General features: G+C 40.7%; 1 protein-coding gene across 1 annotated transcript in view; it reads left to right on the plus strand.

Moving 5' to 3' along the window:
- GREB1L (GREB1 like retinoic acid receptor coactivator) overlaps positions 1–13,589 on the plus strand; it is a 266,526-nt gene extending 252,937 nt beyond the window's left edge. The window contains exons 31-36 of the mRNA XM_053913057.1: positions 1,107–1,272; positions 2,163–2,390; positions 3,753–3,894; positions 7,645–7,845; positions 9,630–9,768; positions 10,808–13,589. Of these exons, the coding sequence (XP_053769032.1) occupies positions 1,107–1,272; positions 2,163–2,390; positions 3,753–3,894; positions 7,645–7,845; positions 9,630–9,768; positions 10,808–10,971 (1,040 nt within the window). The 3' untranslated portion in view covers positions 10,972–13,589. The remainder of the gene's footprint in view (positions 1–1,106; positions 1,273–2,162; positions 2,391–3,752; positions 3,895–7,644; positions 7,846–9,629; positions 9,769–10,807) is intronic.
- Positions 13,590–16,014: the final 2,425 nt, after the last annotated feature.

A 16,014-nucleotide genomic window follows, 5' to 3' on the forward strand; every position in this document is an offset into this window, starting at 1 on the left:
TGGGAATTGAACCTGCATCCCTTTGGTTCACAGGCCAGTACACAATCCACTGAGCCACACTAGCCAGAGCTCCTTGTCTTATTCTTGATCTTAGAGGAAAAGCTTTCAGTCTTTCATCACTGAGTATGATGTTACCTATGGGCTTTTAATATATGATCCTTGCTATATGTTGAGAATGCAAACTATTATACTCATGCTCTCAGAAGGTAGATTTTCCTAAATCCTATTACCCTTGATCTATTCAAACTGTTTTCGTGGTTCCTCCATAGACTTGATAGTTTTATTAGCCTCTTTATTTCATTATCTACATTTTGTTTTCATTTTAGGGTGGCCCACCCATAAACTTTGGCTAATGCCTTGTGATAATCATCTTAATTACTGACATTCATTGAGTACTTAGCACATGGGAGGCACTATCCTACACTGTACCATTCAATGAAGTAGATGTTATCATTTCCATCTTATAGGTGGAAGAGCCAAAGCACAGGTGTCACAGCTAGAAAGTGCTGGAATCAGGATTCAAACCTAGGCAGCTTGGCTCCAGTCTTTTCTATTGCTCACTATACCACAGAGCCTCTTGCCAAAAAAAAAAAAGGCAGACCTAGGGAAAAGATGTCAGTGTCCAGAATCATTTTCAGAGAAGATGCTGCTACAAATTACCTAAAAGGGACACCTTAGTGTAAGTGGCATACCCACTTATTGCAGCCCTGGCTGCTCCCCCCTAGTGAGAGGCTACTTCTGAGACTGAGAGAGCTTCTTATTATGGCTTTCAGGAACTAACCAGTAATAAGAGTTTCCTGCATCTGGCATCCTTTGTCTTATCAAGGAGACTGGATTCTTGCAGGATTCCTCAACGTGTAGTTCATGAGTCATCTGTATTCTCAAAGACATCTCTGGTTTCTGTCCCCTCATCAGACTTACTCAAGTGAATCTCTGGTGAAAGACTTCCTCCTGAGACTTATCTACACTAAAGTTTGCCCTGAACATGTAGTTGACACTGGTCTCATGTGAATAGGCATGCCTACAGGGAGAGAGGGTGGAGCTGTCTGTGGGGCTGCAGCCAGCCCAAGTGAAGGATATGCAGCTGTGGTTATGTTGCCTTCCAGGTGCTGCCAGGTTTCTCATTAAGGAGCTGTCATATCACAACCTGGAACTGGAGAGGAACCGCCTGGAAGAACTGGGAATTAAACGCCAGTGTGTCTGGCCTTTCATTGTTGTGATGGATGACTCATGTGTCCTGTGGAACATTCACAGCGTTCAGGAGCAGAGCAGGTAGTGGTACTTCCCAAGCAGTTCTAGGGGAGGATGATACATGCCATTGAGAAGATACTTTCCTGGGCTGCATTTGTGCATGGAAGTAAATGAGACCTGTAGCTTTCCAGAGCACAAAGATCTTCCATGAGACCATCACTAGGGCATTTTTTTCATTTAAACAGTTGTATGCCATTAAATTCCGGGACCATTTCTGGATCATAGTTTTGGTTAGCTATAAAAGTCTGTTTGGCCCAGTGCTGCTATGTTACCTGGATGCAAAGGAAAAGTGATTTCACCTGTCTCACTTCCATCACCTATAAAATTATGGTTGGGCCAAAATCAGTGGTTTTCTTCCTGGGGCAGTGGTGAGGAGGGGTCAGTGAGAACCAGGGAATACTGAAACTAGAAAAGTCCAACACTAGAAATGGCCCCAAAATGTCAATAACACCCCCATTGACACATTGAGCAAGATCTCCAGGCCCTTCCAACTGAAACATTGTGATTTTGTGTCCTTGTTTCCACTGTGGATTTAAAGCCAGCGAAGTTCTAATATATTTTTTTATTATACCATAATTACCAGAACTGGGAAGTATACCTGTATGGTTAGAACCTCCGACTGCCTCTCTTTGGGAACTCCCTGCTCATTATTCACTTTGAAACAAGGGCTGGGTTTCTTTCCTAGCCTTGAAGTGATAAGTCCCAGCCCCAGAAGGCAGCTTCCTCAAGTTAGCACTGTGGGCAGCATGAAAACTGGGCCTGACACACTCCTCCATTCCAGGCTAACAGAAAGTAAATAAGCTAATTTTATCTTACAGATATTAATACTGTATAGTATTGGCCCTTCATAAATGACCTATCTTCAGTAATATTTATTGATATCGTCTATAAACTGACTTTACATTTCATAGCCAGCCCATAGAAGCAGGAGTTTCCAGTAAGAATGTGTCCCTGAAGAGTGTCTTACAGCACATTGAAGCGACACCAAAAATCATCCACTATGCAATCCTGGGCATACAGAAATGGAGCAGCAAGCTTACCTCACAGAGTCTGAAGGCCCCGTTCTCCAGGTGCCATGTGCATGACTTCATTCTCCTCAACATAGACTTGACTCAGAATGTGCAGTATGACTTCAACAGGTCAGTCAGGCCCCCTGGGGGCTCGTAATCCTAGTCATTGTTCCTGCCCAGCTCTGTCCTCTGTAATGTCTTTTATTCCTGTTTCTGTCTTTGCTTTTTTTTTTTTTAAAGATTTTATTTGTTTGTTTTTAGAGAGGAGAAGGGAGGGGGAAAGAGGGAGAGAAACATCAATGTGCCTCTCAAGTGCCCCCTACTGAGGACTTGGCCCGCAACCCAGGCATGTGCCCTGACTGGGAACCGAACCTGCAACCCTTTGGTTTACAGGTCGGCACTCAATCCACTGAGCCACACTAGCCAGGGCCTATTTCTGTCTTTAATTGAAAACTGAGAATCTCTATATGGATAAGGAGAAAGTGGGGGAATCAGAAGACCCAAAGTGTCCCTTCATCATCCTTCAAACTCAAACCTTTATAAGGTGTTGTTACAATATAAAGTGCTTAGAAACATATTTTGATAGTCTCATTATTCAATAAAAAATAAAACAGGGACAAAAATTGTTGAATCAACACCAATCAGTGTGTGGACCCATAAACTCACTGAAGGTTAATTCTTCATTCATCCTCAAAACTTCAACGGTATTCACTTTCCCAAATGTTAGTAAGACCCCGAGGTCTGGATCCTCTAAAGCAGGGGTGTCACACTCATTTTCACCGGGGGCCACATCAGCCTCGCGGTTGCCTTCCAAGGGCCAAATGTAATTTTAGGACTGTATAAATTTAAACTACTGCTTAACTAGGGGCAAGGAGCTTAGCGCTGCCGCCGGGTAGAAACAAGGTGCTGGGCTGGATATAACAAGGTGGAGGGCTGGATTTGGCCCACAGGCCTTGTGTTTGCCACCTGTGTTCTAAAGAAAAGCCAGTAGATGGGAATGAACAGGCTAACCTTGGCCTTGCCTCCTGAATAAATTATGTCCATGCCAGGGACCATAAAGTCCCTCCAATGTCAAACCCCCAACCTTATAGCTACTAGAATACACAGCTGTATTCTGTAACTATTTCATTTGTTTTAAATATGACAGGTGCTTCATCCCTTTTGCAGCCAAGATTTAAAAACTGGGAGTACCTATGCACTCCTGTGTTGCAAGAACATATAGAATGTGCAGTCCAGTTCAGTTCAGGAATGCCTATGGCCCAGTGCACAGCCCTGTGGGAAGTCTGGGACCAAGTCACCTCACTCCTCCTTCATTTAATGGCTGCAATACCCAAGTCAGGGGTCCACACAGGCCAGTGATAAGAGGGCCAGCTCCATGACAAGGCAAGGTTAATTCTGTTTGGCTGTCCCCTAACATCTTCCACACATTTGTTTCTCTGTGTGTAATTATCATGGTTGAGATGTTACGGTTGAGATGTGATTATGATTTAGGTATTTCTGTGAAGATGTTGACTTTAACCTGAGAACAAACAGCAGCGGCCTGCTCATCTGCCGCTTTAATAACTTCAGTCTCATGAAGAAACACGTTCAGGTTGGAGGGCAAAGGGACTTTATCATTAAACCAAAGATCATGGTAAGTTTGCAAGCTTGATTCTACTGTTGAAATTAAGACAACAATTTCTAATTAATATCTTTGTTATATACTGGCATTAAGCACTTGCCACTTGATTAGAAAGTGGGGTAACACAAAGGAGTCGGTCCTTATTGCCAAATTTGCAGTCTCATTTCCCTCACTGAGGACACATAAAAGCAAGACATAAAATTTGAAAATTCAACAAAATTACCTCTCTTTATATTTAAGGTTTAACAATTCCATCAAAGGCTCAGTTTCAAACTTAACATTCCATATTCTTAAACTGGCAAAGTTAACATTTTGTTATATTCTTTATATAATACATGAGAAATATAAATCAAGATGCTTATCAAAAACGTAACAGTTCAGAGACTTCCGGTCAAGATGGTGGCATGGGTAAATGCAATACTCGAATCCTCCCACAACCACAAAAAAATTACAACTGAACTACAGAACCATCATTCAGAACCACCTGAAATCTAGCTGAATGGAAGTCCTACAACTAGTGATTTAAAGAAGAAGCCAGATTGAGACTGGCAGGAGAGGTGGAGACACAGAATGGGCTGGTCCCACACCCACGTGTGGTGGATAAAAACTGAGAGGGATATCTCGGCTGTGGAGGCCCCCCTGAGGAGCGAGGGGTCCCAGCCCAACACCAGGGCCCCCAGCCTAGGGTTCCGGTGCCAGAAAGAGAAGTCCCCATAACTTTTGGTTGTAAAGAACAGCAGGGATTATGGCTGAGGGAGACAAAGGGCTTCTGGAGTCCCAGGCAGTTCCTCTTAAAGGGCCCACACATGATTACTCTGACTCCCTCTGAGCTTCAGTACTGGGGCAGCAGCTTGAAATAAACCAGGGACATACAGGGAAGAATTGAATTGTCTGGCATCAGGGTGAGAGCTGGGGGAACAACTTTCTGACAGACAAAAGTGCTGGCAGAGGACATTGTTCCTCTTCTGAGACCTCCCTCTCCCCATAGCCGAATCTTTCCATCAACCTGGCCCACACTGTTTGTCCCTGGTGATTCCCTCAGACCTTGCCCCACCCAACTTACAGCCACCCCCACCCCAAGCTGTTTCTAGTGGCTTTTCCATAGTGTGGCCTGTCTTGTATCATGCTTCAGACTTTCCTAAAAATCTCTCAAAAAAGCACCATTTGGCTTCAGTGTGCCTCATACCTCTTGCTAAGTGGCTCTAGCAGCAGCTGAACCTGATTCACAGCTTGGCCTGTCCTGGGCACCTCCAAGCTCAGCACAAGTAGCAGCCATCTCCAGATTGCTTTGTAGCTCCTGCCAGGTAGCCCCAGGTAGAAGATGGTTGCTGACATTGGCCTACACCTCCTGCGAGGTCTCAGAGCTAGTGCACCCAGTGGTCAGGTTCAGACTACACCAAAGCACCACCCAACCACCTCCACAAACAATACATCCAAGGCGCCAACTCAGCAGGTGCCACAATCCTGCTGTAATAAGTCCTGCTCTTCGGGGTGGGCTCCTACACAGCTGCTTCTCCATGGTGGTCAGTGGTCACAACCAGTCCTTACAGCTGATCAGCCTGGGGGTAAATCCATCCCATTGATGTGCCAGTAGCAATCAAGGCTCAACTACAAGAGGAGGATGCACACAGTCCACACCTACACCGGGTCATACCTGGAGTACCCAACTTGGGTTATCAGGGAGGCTATACCACTGGACCCTACAGGACACCTGCTACATTAGGCCACTCTACCAAACCTGGGAGATGTAGCAGCTACACCTAAGTACATAGAAACAAACACAGAGAGGCTGCCAAAATGGGAAGAAATGTGTTCCAAATGAAAGAACAGAACAAAACTCCAGAAAAAGAACTAAACAATATGGAGACAATCTACCAGATGCAGAGTTCAAAACTGGGTATAAGGTTGTTCAATGAACTTAGGGGAATGGTAGATGAAATTAGAACTTAAACAAAGAGATAGGAGACATAAAATTTTACTGGAAAACATAAAAAGAAACCAGTCAGCAGTGAAGGGTACATTAACTCAGGGATGTCAAACTCATTTTCACCAGGGGCCACATCAGCCTCGCAGTTGCCTTCAAAGGGCTGAATGTAATTTCAGGACTGTATAAATGTAACTACTCCTTAATTAGGGGCAAGGAGCTCAGCACTGCCGGGTAGAAGCAAGGTGCCGGGCCGGATAAAACAAGGTGGAGGGCCGGATTCGGCCGAGGGCCTTGTGTGTGCCCCCTGTGCCTTAACTGAAAGGAAATGAAGAACCCATTACAGGGACTCAGCAGTGGAGGAGATGAAACAGCATCAAATCAGGGCTTTGGTGGATCAGAAAACTGAAATCAGAGCAGCAAAAAGGAAAAAGAATCCAAAAAATTGGAGACAGTGTAAGGAGCCTCTGGGACAACTTCAAGTGTACCAACATTCACATCATGGAGCTGCCAAAAGGAGGAGAGAGCAAGAAATTGAAAATGTATTCAAAAAAATATCAAAAAACCTCCCTAACCTAATGAAGGAAATAGACATACAAGTCCCAATCAAGGTTAACCCAAAGAGGCCCACACCAAGCCACATAAATTAAAATGCCAAAGGTTAAAGACAGAGAATTTTAAAATCACCAAGAGAAAAGTAGTTTTGTTATCCACAGGGAGCTCCCATAAGATTTATCAGCTTGACCTAAGACTATCAGCTTGACTTCCCAATAGATACCTTGCAGGCCAGAAGGGAGTGGCAAGTATTCAAAGTGATGAAAATCAAGGATTTATAACAAGATTACTCTACCCAGCAAAACTATCATTTAGACTGGAAGGAGAGATAAAGAGCTTCCCAGGCAAGAAAAAGCTAAAGGAGTTCATCATCTCCAAACTAGTACTACATGAAATGTAAAAGGGTCTTCTTTAAAAAAAAAGAAGGAAAAAAAGATTAAAATATGGATAAAATGGCAATAAACACTTATCTATCAACAAATGAGTGTAAAAACAAAACAAACAAGCAAGCAAAACAGAACTAGACTCACAGAGAACATTTTGACAGTTGCCAGATGGGAGGAGGTTGGGAAGATGAGTGAAAAAGGTGCAGGAATTAGGAAGTACAAATAGAGTGGTACAGAATAGCCATGGGGATGTAAAGTACAGTGTAGGGAATATAGTCAATATTCTAGTAACTGTGCATGGTGTCATGGGTATGAGATTTATCAGGATGATCACTTAGTAAGTTATATATTCACTGGAGTGTACCCCTAAAACTAATAATTTTGTACATCAACTATAATTGAAAATTTTAAAAAGATTTTAGAAAGTAACGGATCAAAACCTATTAAGGGTGTGAATTCCACGGGCTGACCCTTTTCTATTGGAGATTTACCGGTATCTCATCATTTACAACATATGGACTCCCCAGGGGAGCTTGAGCATCTTTGTTTTCTCCCGGTTGTTTTGGGATTTAGCCCATCCACACCCAAAGCACCATAAAAGGCATCCTATTGGTCCTCACGATGTACTTGCTAAATGCAATAACTTTCAACAAAGCCTATTTTCCCATTCACTGCTGTTCTTGCTTTGTGTAAATTGTTAGATCTGATAGTACCATTCCGTATTAAGTAAAAAACAATTTTCAGAACCCAGTAATGACAGGCTTACATTTGAGCCTAGCATTTGTCACTTGTGTACTGCTAGTATCTGGGGAGTTTGGGGATGGAGTGCAGTGTTTCCTTGCCTGTGTCACCCAGTGACAGACACATTTCCCATGACAACCTCGGCTCTGATTGCAGGTGGCAGAGAGCTTAGCACCCATCTTGCCCCTTCAGTATGTCTGTGCTCCTGACAGCGAACACACATTACTGGCAGCCCCTGCACAGTTTCTCCTGGAGAAGTTCCTTCAGCACGCCTCACACAAACTCTTCCCCAAAGCCATCCGTAACTTCAAGAGTCCTGTGTTAGCTGTTGACTGCTACCTTAACATTGGACCCGAGGTAAAGAGGGAGTGGGCTGGTACTGTGCTTTACCTGCCTCCATCCATTTCTTTCCCATTTTAGCTCCCATTTGAAAGCTTAAGTGGAGAGAAAAAGGAGCCTGTGACAGACTCATTTATGCAAAGGCGCAAACAAGATACAGTGGTAATCGCTCCCCATACCTATTCCACCTCTCCACACTAAGCCCGTGAACACTCAATGCTGTGTTCAGAGGTCAGCCTCGCTGAAAAGCCTATCTCATCCGGGCAGAAACAGTTGCTTGCTCCTCCCTGTCATAACCTCAGATGATATTTTAATCATGTGATGATGTTTCTCCTCAAGACTGAGTTCTTTTGAGGCCCCGATGCCTTAGCCACTGTTTTAGGCATGTAAGAGGAGCTCAGTGATTGCTGAGCAATTTAGGGTATCATGGGAGACCTTTAGAGCTCTCATTTCCCTTCTGGACTTCTTTCTTTTCCATGATTTCCTTACTTTTTATTCTTTCTCTTCACTCTCTGTGTCTCAGGTTGTCCATCTGTTTCAGTTTTTTAAAGAGTTGCAACTTGTGCCTTTAGGCTTCTGAGCACTCAGACCCTTCCAGACTTTAAGGGCTCCTGCCACTAAGCTTTCCCTTATGATTATGAGCATTGTTTACTAAATATTCTGTTTTATTCTATTCAATACCATATCTTCCTTGTAAATAAGTTAAAATAAAAGTATAAATTAAAAAATGAAATCACTTATAATAGGAAAAATAACACTTTGGCATACTACATTTCTGTCTTGGCTTTTTTTTCTTTGAATGTATTGACAAACAATCTGTTAAGACTGAAATCCAATTGCATTCAATTTTAGAAACTTGATTTTTAAAATTTAACAGTATAAACATTTTACATTCTTACAGTCTACACTGTGGATTGTAGAATTTTAGAAGCAGAAGGAACCTAACATTATTATAGCAGATGTAACAACGCCTTTCATGGTATCTATGTAAGGTGCATGTCTAGCCCAGGTTCCCAATTCCTGCACCCAGGGATCCAGGGCCCAAGGTGTTGGACAACAGAATCTCAGTGCCACCACTACTAACAGCATCTCGCATCCCCTGAATACTTACTAAGTGTTCATACTAATTAACTGACACAGTGGTCCCATGAATCAGGTACTGCTGTTATCCCTACCGAATATGGAGGAATGAAGGAGGAAAACTGCTCACACGGCTACTAGAGGAACCAGTATTTGAACCCAAGCATTCTGGCCCACATTCCAGGCCGTTCAATCTGTCATTCTCAGGTTCTCCCAACTGTCTCATTTACTTACCTAAATTCTTGTGAAGTTTTTTTCTATATACAGAAGCCATATAGAACTAAAATTTAAATTCATGGTTTGAAGCTTCGATCCAATTGAAAATTTAAGTATATGTACATGAAAAGCTGATTTAAATTTTTTATTATTAATAAAGTAATCTAAACATTTAATCTTTCCTCAGTCTGCTTTTTTGTGGAAGGTTTTTTTTTTTTAATTTTGTAAACACTCTTAAATGGAGTGGCTTATTTTGTTTTTTACTACTAATTCTTTCATAACCATCCTTTATTATGAGAAATAAACAAAAGAAGCTTTAAATAGTTTAAAACTCAGTATACTAAATAGAAGAGGTGCAAAGCTTAAATTACCCATTTAATTTTCAATAAAAAATGTATCTCCTTTACCTAACCCTGAAATAAACAGTTAAAAAGGAAGATACTGACTCAGTCAGCTGTGTTGCAGTCATTTTGCTTGCTTTTGAAATGCCTGCTTGATCTTTCCAGGTGGCCATATGCTATATCAGCTCCAGACCCCACTCCATCAACGTCAACTGTGAAGGGGTGTTTTTCAGTGGACTCCTCCTGTACCTCTGTGACTCTTTTGTCGGTGCTGATCTTCTTAAGAAATTTAAGTTTCTAAAAGGTAAATCAACGTTAGTATTTCACTTGTGAGTGCTATTGGTTCCCACTGGAGAAAATACAGAGGTGAAATATGTATCTTAAAAAGCACTTTAACAGTAATCTTTTGCTAGTAAATGGAATGTCTTGGTTTTAACTGAGGAATTAAGTCATTGATATACTAAGACTAAATGTGGAGCCCTGGCTGGTGTGGCTCAGTGGACTGAGCACTAGCCTGCAAACTGAAGGTCACTGGTTTGATTCCTGGTCAGGGCACAAGCCTGGGTTGTGGGCAGGTCCCCAGTTTGGGGGCCTGTGAGGGGCAACCAACAGATGTTTCTCTCCCCCTTCTCCCTCCCTTCACCCCCTAAAAATAAATAAAATCTAAAAAAAAAAAAAAAAAAAGGTCTGAATGTGGATGAGTAGCCAGATTTGTGACATTAAATATTTTTACCACTATTAACTTTAGGAAGGAATCAATGCAAGAGGAGTAATGCCTGTAGATTTAGGCTGAGAAACCTAAATAATCCTGACAAGATGAAAAAGTAAGGTTCAGAGTACATGCTACAGTTTTTATGATTACAGGTGAAATTATGGATTCACACACACACACATCATCTGTGGCAGTGGGGCGTGGGGGACTGCCTTGCAAGGGACATTTGGCAATATCTGGAGACATTTAAGGTTGCCACACTGCTGCTGGTGGCAATATAGCTGGTAGAAGCCAAGGACGTTGCTAAACACCCTACGAGAGCAGAGCAGCCCCCACAGCAGAGGACAACCCAGTCCAGTTGTACTGAGGGTGAGAGGCACACGTGAGAATTGGAGCACTGGAGGCAAGGGAAGGTGCGATTGGGAGATTTTTCACTTTACACTTTTAAACTTTTTAATCCGTAATACTACTTACTAAAATAAACAATAAAATTAAAATGTCCTGATAGGTTACTTTCTTATTATGTTGGTTCTCAGATGTGTCAGCTTTAAGGGATATAATCATCGAGAGCTGGTAAGGTTATCATTTCAGTTCCTGAGCCTAAAATGCACTTCTGCTTTTTTTTCTGAAGGTGCTACCCTGTGTGTCATCTGCCAAGACAGAAGCTCCTTACGCCAAACAATTGTCCGCTTAGAGCTAGAGGATGAGTGGCAGTTCCGCCTCCGGGATGAGTTTCAAACTGCTAACAGCAGCGACGACAAGCCCCTTTACTTTCTTACTGGACGTCACGTATGAGGTTTTGAAAAGACCAAAAATAGCAAAGGGATGCCTAAGTGGGGTAGGACGGAAACAATTATTTGGGGTTTTTTTCCTTTAAAGTACAATCACTGTGGAGCAAAGTGCAACATATTTGTTCTCCAAAGAACACCCCAAATCTGACCCAGGGTTTTGAGGGTATCACTCCCTTTCAGTTCCATTTGAGGACTATACATTCAGGTTTACTCCACCTTAGGCAGTTACAGTTAAGGCATGGTCTGCCCAGAGCCTGAGGAGGATATACTTTGGAGAACGAACATGGAGTTTGCATTGTTTTTTTCTACTATTTGCTACGTTAGGGGGAAAACTGACTCATCATTAGCCAGACTGCGTTACATGAGACACCACTGGTGTGGAATTAATTGAAGATTAATGTTTGAGGCCTGAACCCTCAGTTTCTCTTCAGATCTGTACTTTGGTACAGTATTACTCAGGGGTCTGAAATGATAGAATGTAGAAGATATTTGTATTTAAAAAAAAAAGTAGCTTTGTCTTTCTCTGTGCAGTGTTAGTTTAAGATTTATAATCTTATATGTATTGAAGCTTTTGGCAAAATTTCCACAGGAGTTAAAAGTTTACTATTCAAACTGAACAAACAAATCAGTAAATGCAGAGCAGGACTCATATGTATACAGCAACTTCTCCTTGCTTAAATTCCTTTGCTTTTTCCATTCTTTAAAAATGTTTCCAGTCTCTAAGCACACCATGTCTATGGATATATGGAACAGTGATTAATCTTACACAAGGAGAACCTGATTCAGTAGTTGAGCCAATTAAGCAGCTTTTGGCAGTCACACCAAACTCACCCTTTTTGGTTGGAATCAAGCAGTTGGCACCAGCAAAGCAAAATGTCAAGCTAAGTTTCTGTGTAGAGTGGAACTGTTTTGTATCCTTTTAGGGACTCAAGCAAAGCTTCCTTTAAAGATACACTGAATGAATATTTTAGCGGCCTTACAATGACAACACAGAAATTGCTGAAATGGGAAATGAGCCATAGAAAAAGACAGAACTGTTTTTACTTAATCCTACCAGTGATTGTTTCATAAGGAATAAGGAAGATTCCATTAAAAAGTCTGACTCATTAAAATCAGCAAGGGGTATTTGTTCAGTATCAATAGTAGGAGGCATTAAGTTCTATAAATTTCTCACCCTATTTTTTTAATCAAAATCAGATTTTGGACAATATTCTAGAACAAACTAAGTCCTTTCCAAGTATACTCTTAAATTACTCCAGTTCTCATCACACAATCTTTTGACTTTTCCTCATTGTCCCAAACGTACTTTAACCTCACTCAAAACGGCCATTTTTACTTGAAGCGATATCTTATTTGTGGCCTGTAACTACTGGGGATGGGGGGGGGGGGGCGGTCTACCAAGCCTGCATTTACTTAGAATAGTGTTAATTTACCAGTTTTATTAGCTTGTGATAACTAGTTCACAGCTAGTGAAAAGATGGAATGTACTAATCTGAAAATGGTTTGCAAATCTCTTGGTTTTAATATAGCTACTTATGATGTCTTTAAATATATTTTGAATGAACAATTCTTATAAACCCCATTTTTAATTGTCCTTCAAAGAGGATCTGCCTTATATATGCTTTAAAAATATTCCTTAATTTTAGTACAGCAGAATTTTTGGCAGAGGTACGTTTTGAAGCAAGTTGATTTAGATACGAATGTATTTCAGTTGTTCCTGTTTGGTTGAAAGGGCCTAATAGAGATGATATGAAGAAACCCACTGTGTGTGCAATATTCCAATATTACTACATAGGGCAAATAAAATACTTGAAATAATTCTAAAGCAGTTGTACCTGGGGCAGTTGGCCTCTCAGGGTTTCCTCTGGCTTTATGGCTTCATAGTCTGAAGAATATTTTTTAAAGTAGTTACTTTAGATGCAGGTACTCCATATTACTGTAGTTAGGGCTGTACTCTGAAACTCAAATGATTATCATCTCTTAAATACTATTTAACCCTGTGGAAGAGAAATACCAGAATAAAGCCAAAAGACCATCACCCCAAAGATAGACAATTTAAATTGACCTGCCTATTCTTTTCAATGCCTGTCTTACTAAGGTTTGGATCTTTAAAATCACCTTACAATTCTCTAGAGGATGGTAGGTCCTTCTCCTTTAAGGATAAAATTGCACAAGCACAGGACACCATGATTTGTTAATATATACCTTGGTGTGTTCAGCTTTGAGCCTTGCCATTCCTTAGAACATTGTGGTATGTGTTCTCTAGGCCTCCATAATAATTAGCCTGTAGACTTGTTGAACTTCGCCATGTGTGACAGTTCACACAGGTTAATACTGAATGTAAACTAAAATTAGAATGAGAAATGTTGTATTCAATTTTTTTGGCTGTAATTTATGCAATTGCTTTATGTGATTTTTTAGAAAAGGAGGCACCTGTGTTAATTTTATTACTGTAAAATTTCTTAACCAAAATTTGGTGAATTTCACTAGTCAGTCTACCTCACATTTTATGATTTTAAATTGTCTTAAGTTGTGTCTACAGTATGTCCATGTCCTTCCATTTAATTTGGTGAATGTATTAAAATTGTCTCACTCCCAAAATAAAAAAGTATGTCTTGTTTAAACTAATTTTCTGGTATAATCACAAATGGAATGAGCTCCCTGACTCTGACAATGCCCAAAAAATGCTGGAAGTCCACATGTTACAGGTTGGATGACTCTAAGATTCTACTATCCTGGCGTAACAGTCCATGAAAAGTGCTAAATAAATATCTGTTGCATGCAAATCTGTAGCTTATACAAAGACACACAAAGTATCTACACACCATACCCATTTACAGAGTTCCACATAATTAGACCTAGAAATGATTATTAAAAATGTTAGAAATATTCATTGTATACATATCCCCAATCTTTTATTTTATAGACGGCAACTGTACTAACTTGGCTGTCCTTAGAAGTAGAACTTTGGGTGGCAAGAACTATGAGGTTATGACATAAGGTGTTAATCTCCAATTTATTTCTAAACTCTACCTAATTTTACCAATTTTTGAAAGTAACTTATTCTATGGAAATGATTTTCCAGTTCTAGTCTATAAAGGGTGATAAAATAATGAACTTTTGACATAGAACCATGAAAACACTCTATAGGCCTCAGGCCCCTGAGTTACTGCGGGCAGAGCCATAAATATTTGTGCCCTAAGTATGACGACAAATCCAGGAACAAGTAGAAACTGCCAGTGTCCCACTACATATTACAAAGCAGCTGTCTTGGAAAGACCAAAAGCTGTCATACCTTCATATTTAGCTACCTAGACCTGAAACATCCAGGGAATGAACATTCCTCAGAACTCTCTTTTAGTCACAGAAACTGGCCCTTAGGCTTCCTCTGGGTCTAAAAGAATATTGATCTTCTAACACTGAAACTCTGACTTCACTGAAAAAACCATCACTGCCCTGGCTGGTGTAACTCAGTGGATTGAATACAGGTCTGCAAAAACCAAAGGGTTGCCAGTTTGATTCCCAGTCAGGGCACATGCCTGGGTTGTGGGCCAGGTCCCCAGTAGGGGGCACTCCAGAGGCAACCACACACTGGTGTTTCTCTCCCTCTCTTCCTCCTTTCCTTCCCCTCTCTAAAATTAAATAAAAATCTTTAAGAAAAAAACATTACTAAAGATGATTCCAGGAAGGGCCTCTGGAGCCAAGGAAAAAGCCATTCACACAGTAAGTTCTTTAACTATCAAGTACTTAGCTAAGAAAAGCATTTTCTTCAGTGATTATGACAAAAGATGGAGTAAGTTATATAAAACAAAAGCAACAATAAAAAGTTTTCTGACCATTTCTTTGTTTTTTAAGCAGTCCAATGTATTTTATTTTTACTGGAAGGTGGAGGGGCTATTTGATGACAGAATCTTTTATCTGCCAGAGGTTCAAGAGCCATGAGAACATAAATTGTACTATGTAGTCGCTAACCCAGAAATTAAGTCAGCAATCTGAACCCCTGATGAATTATGGTTAGGCAGGAATATGGTTGTGTTCCTATCCAAATGCCCTACCTGGGAAGCCACGGGAAGTCAGCAAGAATAATTAGAATATAACTAACTGCACATCTACTGTATTTACTGTACTTACAGTCATGCTTTTAGTAGAAACACCAAGGTCACTATTCTATGTTATGAACTGGTAGTAAGAGTGATTTCTATAGTTAATACAAAATAAAATTATTGCACGTTCATGCAGATAAGAGCATACCCCATATAAAAATCTCATGGTTCCTCTGTCTATACTTGTGATTCCTTTGTCAACATATTGTATTTTGCCATGTATCATGTGCACCCACATTCTAGCACTGCCCATGTACAATGGGCATCCTTATTTTTCCCTCAAAACTTTGGGCAAAAAAGGCGCACATTTACACAGCAAAATATGGTACTAGGCATTTTTATAATGAACTAACAACTATTCAAAGGCAGCTGACAAAATTTAAAGGTGCATTTATATAACCCACAATTACAGAATCAATCTCTTTGCAGCTTGGTTGTCGCTGTGTCCAAAACTGTGTCCACCACTTTGTAGACCACTCTTTTTTTTCTAATGTCACTCTTCGGCCTTCAATTGTGGTGTGACAGTTTTGACCATTCTTTGATTCTTGAAACTATTCCTTGGTTTCATCATTCCCTTCTGTTTTCCTTACCTTGGACACATGTCTCCTCAAGTACTTTGAGACTCTTAAATGAGGGTGTTCCTCACAACTTTCTCCTACACTTTCATTTCATAAACCCAAGAGAGGTAAGCTCTTCTAAACCTTCAATTAACTAAATTTATAAATCTCCTTAATTTAATCTTCTCTTAAACTCTGTATTAACATAACCAATTACATACCAAATAGGTTATCTCCAGTTGGAGAATATTCAACCGCATTAAGATCTTTACCAAAGTGAGCTCATCCTTCCCCATCCAATCCTCCCAAGATAATTCTCTAATATTCCCTTCTCATTCAATCCATCTAGTCAATTACCCAAATCAAAATTCCCAATTACCTTAGATT

The sequence above is a fragment of the Desmodus rotundus genome, chromosome 10 (assembly GCF_022682495.2).
Source record: "Desmodus rotundus isolate HL8 chromosome 10, HLdesRot8A.1, whole genome shotgun sequence".
Classification (NCBI taxonomy): Eukaryota; Metazoa; Chordata; class Mammalia; order Chiroptera; family Phyllostomidae; genus Desmodus; species Desmodus rotundus.